The sequence below is a fragment of the Bufo bufo genome, chromosome 2 (assembly GCF_905171765.1).
Source record: "Bufo bufo chromosome 2, aBufBuf1.1, whole genome shotgun sequence".
Lineage (NCBI taxonomy): Eukaryota > Metazoa > Chordata > Amphibia > Anura > Bufonidae > Bufo > Bufo bufo.
This window is the reverse complement of record NC_053390.1, coordinates 40,485,656-40,500,614: the sequence shown is the minus strand read 5'-3', so window position 1 is coordinate 40,500,614 and position 14,959 is coordinate 40,485,656. Positions and strand designations below refer to the sequence as shown.

Below are 14,959 nucleotides of genomic sequence, written 5' to 3'. Positions count from 1 at the left end.
GGCCGCACACTGTGCCACCAATGAAAATAATACAATAGAGGGAGGGAGGGGGGGCCGGGGGGGGGCTGCACTGGCCACCAATGAAATTAAAACTGGGGAGGGAGGGGGGTCTGCCCCCTGCTGCCTGGCAGCCCCTGATCTCTTATAGGGGCTATGATATGCACAATTAACCCCTCAGGTGCAGCACCTGAGGGGTTAATTGTGCGGATCACAGCCCCCTGTAAGAGATCGGGTGCTGCCAGGCAGCAGGGGGCAGTCATGTACACAGTTCGTAGTATATTCTAACTAGAAGCGTCCCCATCACTATGGGAACGCCTCTGTGTTAGAATATACTGTCGGATATGAGTTTTCACAATTTTAAGGGACGGGGCACTTTTACTTATATAAAAAAAAAAACACTTATACTTACCTCCAGCGATGCGATGCAGGCCTCTTCCGGCCTGTGTCCCTCGCTATACGGTTCAGGCGGCGCGATGATGTCATTGCGCCGTCTGCACCGGCCTAGTGCTGGCAGCCTATCAGAGGAACAGGAGGGGACACACCTCTCCCTCCCCTGCCGTAGCATAGACATCTGTATCGTAAAGCTTTTATGCAGACGGATCTTCGGATCCGTCTGTATGAAATTCACCTACAGCCACGGATCGCGGATGCCAATCTTGTGTGCATCCGTGTTCTTTCACGGACCCATTGACTTGAATGGGTCCGTGAACCGTTGTCCGTCAAAAAAATAGGACAGGTCATATTTTTTTGACGGACAGGAAACACGGATCACGGATGCGGCTGCAAAACGGTGCATTTTCCAATTTTTCCACGGACCCATTGAAAGTCAATGGGTCCACAAAAAAAAACGGCAAACGGCAAACGGCCACGGATGCACACAACGGTTGTGTGCATGAGGCCTAAGGAGAATTATTACTACTGGGGGGGGCATTATAGTGGGCTTTATTACTCCCCCACGGCATGACCCCCTAGTAGCAGCACCAGCCTCTCCCTGCTCTGCTATCCCTCTGCTCCTTCTCCAAATCCTTATTATGAAATCTTTCTCATTAGGATAAAACACATCAGCTCCGCCGAGCCCCCGGCCAAAGTGTGGAAGTGGCGTCCGAGATCCCCAAGGGCCAAGCCAAGTAATTGTAAGTTCTCATGTGAAATATGTTTGTTTGTAGTTGATCATTATTATCGATTTTACATTGCAGATTTTTATTTATTTTTTGCAACATATGGGTGAGATTTTATAAATATTTTTATTATTTGGTCGAAAGGCTCATTGGGGGGAGGGGGGATTGTAACAGGACTGCCGTAGAATATCTAAAATAGCTGGTCAAGTAAAATGTTGCATGCAGCAATCATTAAATAGGTGGCCAACAAAAAAGGGGCGGGTCAAAGGGCGTGGTAAAACACTGTCTGAGCATGCTGAGAGTTGTAGTTTTGCAACAGTTGGAGGCATCATGGTTGGGAAAACACTGTGATAATATGAACAATGGGGGTTCTACAAAAGAGCTATCGTGGGGCAAAGTTCATATTCGTGTTTACACACGTGTTTTAAAATGAATGTTTTCTCCTATTATAAACAAGTAAATAATGATGCAATGCTGTGGGGCTGGTGTGCAACTTTTTCCAGGGCTGTTTTTTATCCTTCTGCTAGTCTTTCTAATAAAGCTAGAACCAGCCCTGTACCTCACATGGATCCAGAGATCTCCCCATTCATTGCTCTGCTAGATTAATATCAAACTGCAGCTCAGGGGGAGTGTCCTTTCTGCTGCAGCTCAGGAGGTGTGTCCATGCTCTCCCTATCACAGCTCAGGAGGTGTATCCATGCTCATAGCTCAGGAGGCAGTTGAAAGATAAAACTGAGCATGTGCGGCCTTCTTAATGAGCCGGTCAAAGAAATAAGAAAAAAAAAAATGCAGGTGGCGCTATACAGATGCACTGTATTGAAATCAGTGTCTACACTAAATTTTTTATTACATGCAATTACAAAATAATTCAGGTCCAGGTGTTGATTTGAAAACCGTAGAATATTGTTTGTGAGTGCTAATATGTATCATTTTTAATATTAGCATTAGTTACTGTATGAAAATATTACTGTTTGGTAGTACTACTGGTTATAAATATGATATTATTACTTATTTGTCAGTGTATGCTGGTATTAATCAGTCACGGTATGGTGGTAGTAATATTTCACTATATGGTAGTTAATCATTCACTAAGTGGCGCTAATATTTGGCCTTAGCCCCTGTATGGGAGTATTACTGCTTGTTAGTATTTTTGGTGGTGATATGGTATTTATTTGTCAGTGTATTAACCAGTCACTGTATAATAGTATGATTGGATATTCTTCTGTAGTCACTGTATGGTAGTATTAAGCTACTTTCACACTAGCGGCGACTTTTTACTGCTCTGCACTATGCTCGCCAGTTTTCAGAAAGTGGGCGTGTTTACTTATGTAAATTAATCTCTAGACAGATTACTATTGGGACTATTTAAAAAGTCGCAAAAAAGTCGCAAAAAAATGCGCAATTTCACTCCAGTGAGGACCATGCTTATCTTATGAGACTTTTTAATAGAACATGCGACTTTTTCATAAAACGTGCGACTTTTTCGTAAAGATGTGCGACTTTTGTAAAGCTGCTTACTGACGGATAAACTGCTACCGTCAAACCACATTTATTACAGTCTTAAAGGGCCAATCATAAATCTGACTTGGCTAAAACTGACTTTAGCCATATGTGAAAGTGGAGTGAGCTGTCGGGGTAATGATAAATCTGGCCCATTGTATCCGGCACAGCCAGAAAAGACAGGAGCACCGCCAGGCCTCATTGACTAGAATGGGACTCGGTACGGATCTGGCATTAGTTCTGGGATTCAGCCGGACAAATACAGCTGTAAGCAGCAATTTTTGTTCAGAATAATTGAGGCACAAATGCCTGAAACAGGCCAGATCCCCGACGAGTTCCATTATAGTCAATGGGCTCTGGCAGATTCAGGTAGTATCCAGCTTTGTCGGATACAATGGGCCAGATTTATCATTACTCTGACAGCTTACTCCACTTTCACATATGGCTAAAGTCAGATTTATGATCGGCCCTTTAAGACTGTAATAAATGTGGTTTGACGGTAGCAGTTCATCCGTCAGTAAGCAGCTTTACAAAAGACTTTTTAAATAGTCGCGATAGTAAATCTGTCTAGAGATTCGTTTACATAAAAAAACACGCCCACTTTCAGAAAACTGGAGAGCATAGAGCAGAGCAGAAAAAAGTCGCACATTTTTGCGCAGTTTTAGCAATTGCGCAAAAATTTGCGACTTTTTCACTCCATTATTCTGACTTGAGCTAATGATAAATCTGGCCCAATGTCTTCCAGCGGGAACAGCCTGCCAGTAGAATTTAGCATGAAACTAGCCTTTTGTAATTACTGTATGGTGGTATTATTCTGTAGTTACTATGGTGGTATTATTTTATAATCACTGTATGGTATGGTGGTATTATTCTGTAATCACTGTATGGTGGTATTTTTCTGTAGTTACTATGGTGGTATTATTTTATAATCACTGTATGGTATGGTGGTATTATTCTGTATTCACTGTATGGTGGTATTATTCTGTAGTCACTCTATGGTGGTTTTATTCCATAGTCCTTCTATAGTGGTATTATTTTGTAATCACAGTATGGTAGTTTTATTCTGTAGTCACTCTATGGTGGTTTTATTCTGTAGTCACTCTATGGTGGTATTATTCCGTAGTCACTCTATGGTGGTATTATTTTGTAATCACTCTATGGTGGTATTATTCTGTAGTCACTCTATGGTGGTATTATTTTGTAATCACTATGGTGGTTTTATTCTGTAGTCACTCTATGGTGGTTTTATTCTGTAGTCACTCTATGGTGGTATTATTCCGTAGTCACTCTATGGAGGTATTATTCCGTAGTCACTCTATGGTGGTATTATTTTGTAATCACTCTATGGTGGTATTATTCTGTAGTCACTCTATGGTGGTTTTATTCTGTAGTCACTCTATGTAATACTCCTGTATTAAGTAGAGCAATACTATTATATATAGATTACTGTTTGTAATGATTACTTTTTGTCGGGGCAACGCATGACAAACATATATAGATACAGATTCTGTGATACACCAAGCACCAAGACTCCCCCGGCATCACACCTCCTCTCTTCTAGGAGAAGACGTGGAGAATGTATTGTAAATCTGCATACAACAGGAAGGTCATTTCCTCTTTTTTGGACACATTCCAACATTCCAGAAAATGTTTTGTCTCGCAAAAGCGGTGAATGCTATTTAAAAAATATATATAGTCACAAAAGTTACCATAAATCGCCTCTATTGTCTAAATCCAAGCATGGGGCAGCAGGAGCTTTTAAATGGGTTGTCCCATAAATATTCTACAGTTTTCAAACCAGCACCTGGATCTGAATATTTTTGTAATTGCGTGTAATTAAAAATGTATTATAGCTACTAAGTTATTCACTAAAATCTTTCTGTATAGCGCCACCTCCTGTTTGCTCTTTTTCTAATTTCTCTGTCCTGCTCATTGAGAGGTAAGCACATGCTCAGTTCCATCCTTTAACTGCCCCTAGCTGCAGCAGGACATGCCCCCTGAAAAAGGACAGGGCCCCCCTCGAGCTGCCAGCTTGAAATAAATCTAGCAGATCAATTGCAGCAATGAACAGGGAGATCTCTGGATCCATGTGAGGTACAGGGCTGTACCCTGATTGTCATGTACTAGATTAGGTATGATTTTAATTTTTTACATTACTCATGGGATAATCCCTTTAACCCCTTCAGGACCCTGCCATTTTTCACCTTCAGGACCAGGCCATTTTTTGCAAATCTGACCAGTGTCACTTTATGTGGTGATAACTTTAAAACGCTTTTACTTATCCAGGCCATTCTGAGATTGTTTTCTCGTCACATATTGTACTTCATGACCGTGGTAAAATTGAGTGAAATTTTTTTTTTTTATAAAAAAAATGCCAAATTTACCAAAAATTTGGAAAAATTTGCAAATTTCAATTTCTCTACTTTTATAATAGATAGTAATACCTCTAAAAATAGTTACTACTTTACATTCCCCATATGTCTACTTTATGTTTGGATCATTTTGTGAATGCCATTTTATTTTTTGGGGACGTTATAAGGCTTAGAAGTTTAGAAGCAAATCTTGAAATTTTTCAGAAAATTTCCAAAACCCACTTTTTAAGGACCAGTTCAGGTCTGAAGTCACTTTGTGAGACTTACATAATAGAAACCACCTAAAAATTACCCCATTTTAGAAACTACGCCCCTCAAGGTATTCAAAACTGATTTTACAAACTTTGTTAACCCTAAGAATTAATGGAAAATAGAGATAACATTTCAAAATTTCAATTTTTTCCAGTTACAAAGCAAGGGTTAACAGCCAAACAAAACTCAATATTTATGGCCCTGATTCTGTAGTTTACAGAAACACCCCATATGTGGTCATAAACTGCTGTACGGGCACATGGCATTGCGCAGAAGGAAAGAAACGCCATATGGTTTTTGGAAAGCAGATTTCACTGGGATAATTTTAGGCTGCCATGTCACATTTGAAGCCCCCCTGATGCACCCCTAGAGTAGAAACTCCCAAAAAGTTACCCCATTTTAGAAACTACGGGATAAGGTGGCAGTTTTGTTGGTACTATATTAGGGTACATATGATTTTTGGTTGCTCTATATTACACTTTTTGTGAGGCAAGGTAACAAGAAATAGCTATTTTGGCACCGTTTTTATTTTTTGTTATTTACAACATTCATCTGACAGGTTAGATCATGTGGTATTTTTATAGAGCAGGTTGTTACAGATGCGACAATACCAAATATGACAACTTTTTTGGGTTGTTTATTTCAGTTTTACATAACAAAGCATTTAAAAAAAAAATAATTTAGTGTCTCCACATTCTGAAAGCCGTAGTTTTATTTATTTTTTGGGCGACTGTCTTGTGTAGGGGCTAATTTTTTTCGGGATTAGATGACGGTTTGATTGGTACTATTATAGGGTGCATATGACTTTTTGATCGCTTGCTATTAGGTCATGTGATATTTATAGAGCAGGTTATTACAGACGCGGCATCACATAATATGTCTACTTTTTCCCTATTTTTAAAAAAGAAATTTGGTGTACTTTTAGTGATGTAAAGTGACAAAAAAACGGTTTATTTAGCACAGTTTTTATTTAATTTTTTTGACAGTGTTCATCTGAGGGGTTAGGTCATGTGATATGTTGATAGAGCCGGTCGATACAGACGCGGTGATACCTAATATGTCTACTTTTCTTTTTTTCCCTATTTTTTACAATTTTTTTTACGTATTTTTTTTTTTACTTGAAACTTTTAATTTTTGGGGGGGAAAACTTTATTTTTTCAACTTTTTTTTCAGTTAATTTTTTGTCCCACTTTGGGACTTCAACTTTTGGGGGTCTGATCCCCTTTACAGTGCATTATCCCCTTTTCAATGCATTTCAATACTTCTGTATTGGAATGCATTGGCTGTAAGTGTAATACAGTGTGTATTACTCATACAGCTTCCTGTCTGTGAGATCCAGGGGGCTGGATCTCACAGGCTCTCCCCCGGAAGGCAGCTCCGATGCCTAAGGAAGGCATGGGGCTGCCTTCCATGCCATCGGGTCCCCGTCACAGCAGCACGGGGACCTGATGGCAGCGCCGATTCCCGTGAGGACATAGCATGTGTCCCGCGGTCAGCGGCACATGAAGAGTTAATGCGCCGATGCCGACACATGCAGCAGGGGTCCGGCTAACAGTGACTGCCGAACCCCTGCTGCGGGTCGGGCAGGCGCATCTCCTGCACCCGCCCGATTACCGCGCCGTACATGCACGGCGCGGGTCCTCTACGGGTTATATATTCTCCTACTAATAGAGTACTCTGTACGACAATGGGTTTTCTAAACTGGACGGCCCCTTAAAGAAGTGATCAGGTCATAGGAAATAAACCGGATCTTCATCACAGACACATCCTTACTACAGACTCACCGGCCCATAAGAAATTCCTTCTGATTTTCTTTGAAAAGGTCTTTATAGTGCTGTCGATACTCCTCGTCCAGCGAGTACGTAGAGACAGGGTAGGAGCTGAGTTGGAGCTGGTCATCTGAAATGTGAATATATTGTGATCTAAAAACATCAAATATAAAATAATTCACAATGTCATAAAGGACCCCGCACGTGAATAGATCCCTCAAGCAATACGAAAAAGCGGGTCCACTGTTAACGATCAGCATTTTGTCCAGAGTGGAGAGCGGCAACATAGTGGAGGACCCATCCTGTCCTGTGTAAGGCTGCATTCACACCTGCAGCACTACACTCCGGCAGACAATGCCGGGAAACTTCCGGGCACAAATGGTAGCATTTAGCATAGATAGATAGATAGATAGATAGGAGATAGATAGACTGAGCAAATATATAAACACAACACTTTTGGTTTTGCTCCCATTTTGCATGAGCTGAACACAAAGATCTGAACCATTTTCTACATACACAAAAGACCCATTACTCTCAAATATTGTTCACAAATCTGTCTGAATCTGTTAGTGAACACTTCTCCTTTGCCAAGATAATCCATCCCACCGCAGCATGAATATTGTACAGGTGTGCCTTAGACTGCCCACAATAACAGGCCACTCTGAAATGTGCAGTTTGATCACACAGCACAATGCCACAGATGTCGCAGTGTTTGAGGGAGCGTGCAGTTGGCATGCTGACTACAGGAATGTCTACCAGAGCTGTTGCCCGTGCAATGAATGTTCATTTTTCTACCATAAGCCGTCTCCAAAGGAGTTCCAGAGAATTTGGCAGTACATCCAAACGGCCTCACAACCACAGACCACGTGTAACCACACCAGCCCAGGACCTCCACATCCAGCATGTTCACCTCCATGATCGTCTGAGACCAGCCACCCGGACAGCTGCAGCAACAGTCGGTTTGCATAACCAAAGAATTACTGCACAAACTGTCAGAAACCGTCTCAGGGAAGCTCATCTTCATGCTCCTCGTCCTCATCGGGGTCTGGACCTGACTGCAGTTCGTCGTCGTAACCGACTTGAGTGGGCAAATGCTCACATTCGATGGCGTCTGGCACGTTGGAGAGGCGTTCTGTTCACGGATGAGTCCCAGTTTTCACTGTTCAGGGCAGATGGCAGACAGTGTGTGTGGCATCGTGTGGGTGAGCGGTTTGCTGCCGGTAATGTTGTGGATCGAGTGGCCCATGGTGGCGGTGGGGTTACAGTATGGGCATGCGTATGTTATAGACAATATTGATGGCATTTTGAATGCGCAGAGATACTGTGACGAGATCCTGAGGCCCATTGTTGTGCCATTCATCCTCGACCATCACCTCATGTTGCAGCATGATAATGCACGGCCCCAAGGATCTGTACACAATTCCTGAAAGCTGAAAACATCCCAGTTCTTTCATGGCCAGCATACTCACCGGACATGTCACCCATTGAGCATGTTTGGGATGCTCTGGATCGGCGTATACGACAGCGTGTTCCAGTTCCTGCCAATATTCTGCAACTTCGCACAGAGGAAGACGAGTGGACCAACATCCCACAGGCCACAATCAACAACCTGATCAACTCTATGCCACGGAGATGTGTTGCACTGCGTGAGGCAAATGGTGGCCACACCAGATACTGACTGGCTTTCTGACCTCCCCCCAGTAAGGCAAAACTGTGCACATTTCAGAGTGGCCTTTTATTGTGGGCAGTCTAACAGATTTAGACAGATTTGTGAACAATATTTGAGAGTAATGGGTCTTTTGTGTACGTAGAAAATGTTTCAGATCTTTGAGTTCAGCTCATGCAAAATGGGAGCAAAACCGAAAGTGTTGCGTTCATATTTTTGCTCAGTGTAGATAGATAGATAAATATAATAGATGAGATAGATGGATAATCTGACCTGGGAGCATGCCATCTCCAACTTGTAGTAGCATTCTGACGTCATGGCCGTTGTTGTGCAGTATATGAGAGATCTTATCCATCAGCAGATAATGACTTCCACCTAAATTAAAATAAAATAAGCCCTCTGTAATATCTATAATATGTATAATACTGGGGCTGCACGTCATTATTTGTGGCACTTTTAGTTGATGTAAGAGCTGCAGTATGATGCGGTATGAGGCAGTACACCGCCTTGGGTCAGTCTTTTGCACTGCAGCCATCATTCAAGCACTGTAAGAAGCCGAGGTGCTGCCCCAGCCAAAATCATACAGGACATATGTGTCAGATAACGGGTTCACCTATAGGGAGCCCACACATGCATGCAGGAGGCCGAGCATGCATGTTACTGGGTGAACCAGGGCTGATACCTGTTGAAGCTATGATGCTGAATTTCAGGGACACACATGACAACCAATGTGGCCATCATTTACAGCGGCTACAGGGTTGTCGTCACTCTCTTTCACCCCTAGTGATGTAGCAGATGAATTCACTGCAGATTTGATATTTTGGAGTCTGGGGTGGCTGGACGACCTCCTAGTAGGACTTATAATGGCAGCCATACTGCTTGCCACTCAGCTTTTCCAGAAACAGACAAAACTAAGAGATGTGATATTACAGGGAAAGCTCGTGGACTGGTCTATATACACCAGAAGCTGTCCTATACTACTCCTGTAAATACTACTGCCCCTACTACCCCTGTAAATACTACTGAAGCATGCTACCCCTGTAAATACTACTGAAGCATGCTACTCCTGTAAATACTACTGCCCCTACTACCCCTGTAAATACTACTGAAGCATGCTACTCCTGTAAATACTACTGAAGCAGGCTACTCCTGTAAATACTACTGAAGCATGCTACTCCTGTAAATACTACTGAAGCATGCTACCCCTGTAAATACTACTGAAGCATGCTACCCCTGTAAATACTACTGAAGCATGCTACCCCTGTAAATACTACTGAAGCATGCTACTCCTGTAAATACTACTGAATCATGCTACTCCTGTAAATACTACTGAAGCATGCTACTCCTGTAAATACTACTGAAGCATGCTACTCCTGTAAATACTACTGAAGCATGCTACTCCTGTAAATACTACTGAAGCATGCTACCCCTGTAAATACTACTGAAGCATGCTACCCCTGTAAATACTACTGAAGCATGCTACTCCTGTAAATACTACTGAAGCATGCCACCCCTGTAAATACTACTGAAGCATGCTACTCCTGTTGAAACTACTGAAGCATGCTACTCCTGTAAATACTACTGAAGCATGCTACTCCTGTAAATACTACTGAAGCATGCTACTCCTGTAAATACTACTGAAGCATACTGCTCCTGTAAATACTACTGAAGCATGCTACTCCTGTAAATACTACTGAAGCATGCTACCCCTGTAAATACTACTGAAGCATGCTACCCCTGTAAATACTACTGAAGCATGCTACTCCTGTAAATACTACTTAAGCATGCTACTCCTGTAAATACTACTGAAGCATGCTACTCCTGTAAATACTACTGAAGCATGCTACTCCTGTAAATACTACTGAAGCATGCTACTTCTGTAAATACTACTGAAGCATGCTACTCCTGTAAATACTACTGAAGCATGCTACTCCTGTAAATACTACTGAAGCATACTGCTCCTGTAAATACTACTGAAGCATGCTACTCCTGTTAAAACTACTGAAGCATGCTACTCCTGTAAATACTACTGAAGCATGCTACTCCTGTAAATACTACTGAAGCATGCTACTCCTGTATATACTACTGAAGCATGCTACTCCTGTAAATACTACTGAAGCATGCTACTCCTGTAAATACTACTGAAGCATGCTACCCCTGTAAATACTACTGAAGCATGCTACTCCTGTAAATACTACTGAAGCATGCTACTCCTGTAAATACTACTGAAGCATGCTACTCCTGTAAATACTACTGAAGCATGCCACCCCTGTAAATACTACTGAAGCATACTACTCCTGTAAATACTACTGAAGCATGCTCCTCCTGTAAATACTACTGAAGCATGCTACTCCTGTAACTACTACTGAAGCATGCTACTCCTGTAAATACTACTGAAGCATGCTACTCCTGTAAATACTACTAAAGCATGCTACCCCTGTTAATACTACTGAAGCATGCTACTCCTGTAAATACTACTGAAGGGGGGGGCGTGGCCTGAGCGCAAGATGGACGGTCGTGTTTAACCGAGCTCCGTCACTGTAGCCCTAACTTTGCAGTTATCCTGAACGTACCCACCGCAATCATACCATCCACGGAGGAGAGAAGACCGGGACGTTCCCGCAGAACCGGGATGACACGTAACAAGGCGCTGTCGGCGGCTGAGAAACTCAGAGAGTTTGCCCGATCTGACTCCCAAGATGGCGCTGGTTCTGGGCCGCGTGTGCATGCCGCGACCTCCAGGAGTATCTCTCCTGCTCCTAGCGAGGATAACACACCAGACACCGAGCCCTCCCTTAAACAAGTGACCGACCAGCTACTTCAGGCAATAGCTACCTGCCGCTCCTCTCTTCCAGGGAAGATGGAGGAGGTGAAGATTGATATCGGTCTCCTGAGACACGACATGCAAAACATGCGTGACCGCATTACGGAGGTGGAAAACCGTGTGTCTACGGTGGAAGACCAGTTGAACCCACTACCAGCTCGCTTGGTTGATCTGGAAAAGAATGTGGATTATTGGCAGCAGAAGTGCGACGATTACGAAAATCGCACACGCCGCAACAACCTGCGTACAGTGGGACTGCCTGAACGTGCAGAGGGTAATAACCCGTGTGATTTTGTGTCAACATGGCTACGAGCCACCTTCCCTGATGCCACATTCTCCTCTGCCTTTATTATTGAGAGGGCGCACCGGGTACCGGCCAAACCGTTGCCTCCTGGAGCACCACCGCGGCCATTATTGGCGTGACTACTAACGTCTGCAGATCGAGACCTTATTCTACAGCTGGCTCGTCGCAAGCAAGAGCTACGCTTTGAAAATGCGAATATCATGCTCTTTTCTGGATTTCTCCGCTGAGCTTCAAAAGCGCAGAGCGACATTCACAGTGATTAAGAGACGTCTCCGGGACTTGAACCTTCCATACTCCATGGCCTACCCAGCCAGGCTATGGGTAGTGGACGGAGAGTCCATTAAGTTCTTCAACACTCCTGCAGAAGCTGCGGCCTGGCTGGAGGGTAAGCCGCGTCCAGCGAGACCCCCGAGATGAGTATCTACTGCAAGCCTCACCTGTCAAGGGGGCCCCCCCTCTTTTTCTCCTTTTTTCGCCCCGTTGTTCGCAAGGGACTGAAATATGTTATGCCAAATGTGGGCCTTACCTACCTCACAGTGTGATGCCACCCATGTTTTGTCCTTTACCATCTGATCTTCCTCGCTTGGTACATGGTATGCACCTCATAGAACTGCATTGTCGCATAATGTTGTTACCCCGCATTAGTTGATGTCGAGCACCATCTATGATAAGAGCAACCGATGGCAATCCGCAGACTTACTGCTATGAAAGGGCAGAAATGTAATTGCCGGTATAAGGGTGAAAGGGTTTTTCCCTCAGATAGGTGTATTTACATACCACAAAGTTAGGCCACGAGTTTTCAGTGGGCTACTTAAGTCAGTTTCAGTGCGAAGAGTCAAGTTAACCATGAGCACACCCCGTACTCTTATGTGCCACGCATGACCTACTGCTGGGTATCCCGTTGCATAAATGTGATGCCCCGGATACCCGGTGCTAGATCTGTTCTTTCAATGACCTTTAATGAACCACCGTTAAATGTTTGGTTTTTCTTAGTTCTTAAATACCATTGCATGCCTACCTATGTACTATCATATTATGTAAAAGGTACAAGGATGTATGATCGGAGGGGGCCGTATGTAACAGAGTGTAGGGAGCGATATGCATATTTCATGACGTTACAAAATGGCAGACATAAGGTTAATGTCCTGGAATGTCAGGGGCCTTGGGAGTATTAGGAAGCGTACCATGGTGTCCTCAGTTGTTAAACAAAACAAGCAATGCAACAGCTCACTGCAAACCAAATAAAATACAAAATTCCATCAGAATAGCAAATACTGAACTAATAAGTTAGAGATACTTGGCAAATCGTTTTGTACAAAATTATTTGAGCCCGTCTGCCGCACGTCAAGGCGATCTCTAGTTAGACGGGTCCCACAGGTTGATTTTAATTAGTGTTAGTCTATAGCTTGGCCCGCTCCCCCTCACTCACTGAGGCCATCTGGCACCAGGAGAGAGATAGTGTGTGGACTCTCATTGCAGTCCCTGGTGACCATGTGGCGCCGGGGGTGGTGTGGAGTGGGCCCGGCGTGCATACTGGTAACTGCTTTCCCTGGATAATGGAGGCCATTTTGGCACCCAAAATGACAGAAATTCAGGCGGATCCAGCATGTAAGTGGGACCTGCACTTTCTGAATGATATGATAGCCTCTATGGCACATAACAGGTATATTTAGTGTTAGGAACCCGTCTAACTAGAGATTGCCTTGACGTGCGGCAGACGGGCTCAAATAATTTTGTACAAAACGATTTGCCAAGCATCTCTAACTTATTAGTTCAGCATTTGCTATTATGATGCAATTTTGTACTTTATTTGGTTTGCAGTGAGCTGTTGCATTGCTTGTTTTGTTTAACAGCCTTGTTCTCGGCCATAGCAACGTGCCCCTGCGCTTTGGGATGTGCTGACTGACCCCCCTTTTTTTGTCTGCATGGTGTTCTCAGTGATCGGTCAGTTCAACCCTCATATCTTGTGCCTACAAGAGACCCACTTACTTCCTGACAAGACTAGGAGGTTATGCAAGCCTTGGGTCCAATGGACTCGCCACTCATGCTACTCTAACCTGGCCAGGGGAGTTTCTCTTATGGTTCACAAGTCCCTAAGATGGGAGGTGGAGAAGCTACAGATAGACAATGCGGGAAGTTATATTTTTGTGGCAGCATATATTAATTGCATACTATATGTTATACTGGGGATTTATGTCCCTCCTCCTTCCTCCCTCCAGGTAATACAACAGGCGATATGTTTCGCGGCCACTTTCCCCTCAGTGCGGGTTATATGTATGGGAAATTTTAACATGACCCTACATCCCCTACTGGATAGGTTTCATGGTGAGGAGCAACCACAAGGAAGTGCTTCAGTGGAATCACCATTGTCCATATTGATGACGGAAGTGGGTTGGGTGGACTTATGGCGCCATAAACACCCTGATGAACGGGCTTCCTCAGGTCAGTCAGCTAGCCATAACTCCTTATCCCGCATTGACTATATCTTTGGTGGATCCACAGTGTGTTCACTCTCTTATCAGGTGGAGTTTGGTACCAGGGGGGTGTCGGACCATAACCCTATCCTACTATCCCTATTGACGAATGTAAGGGGCACGGGGCGTTCCATGAGGGTACACCCCTTCTGGCTTACACTGTTCCCGCCTTCGGACCGTATCCCGGACCAATTATCTGTGTTTTTGTCTGACCACGCTGCTTATGATGATGGGTCTGTGGTGTGGGAGATGCTGAAGGCCTATCTGAGAGGATGCTTGAGATCTTCTATTTCCTTTATTAAGCGCAATTCTGCTAAACAAGAAAAAGACCTAGCAGAGGAATGTGCTGCGATGGCGAGGCTGTATGTTGCGGATCCATCATCCCAGAATAGGGAGAGGTGGTTACAAATTGGGAGACGATACCTCACTTTATTACAGGAAAAAGCCCAGCGCAAAATGTTTTTTTACCAAACAATCTTACTTTGAACTAGGCAACCAGTCTGGTAAGTTGCTGGCACATATCGTTCACCAGAATCAGGCCTCTCCCGCCATCCTGCGTATTCGAAACGGAGAGGGCATCATAGTAGTGGAACCGGAGGCCATAGCTCACCGGTTCCGGGAGTTTTATCAAGACCTGTATGAGGCCCGAGTAGGGAGGCATTTAATAATTACCTGCTGGA

General features: G+C 43.8%; 1 protein-coding gene across 1 annotated transcript in view; it reads right to left on the bottom strand.

Moving 5' to 3' along the window:
• Positions 1–14,959, bottom strand: part of UGT3A1 (UDP glycosyltransferase family 3 member A1) — a 49,274-nt gene that overhangs the window by 13,046 nt on the left and 21,269 nt on the right. The window contains exons 2-3 of the mRNA XM_040420973.1: positions 8,951–9,052; positions 7,027–7,141 (exon numbers count right to left, since the gene is read on the bottom strand). Coding sequence (XP_040276907.1) covers positions 7,027–7,141; positions 8,951–9,052 — 217 coding nt within the window. The remainder of the gene's footprint in view (positions 1–7,026; positions 7,142–8,950; positions 9,053–14,959) is intronic.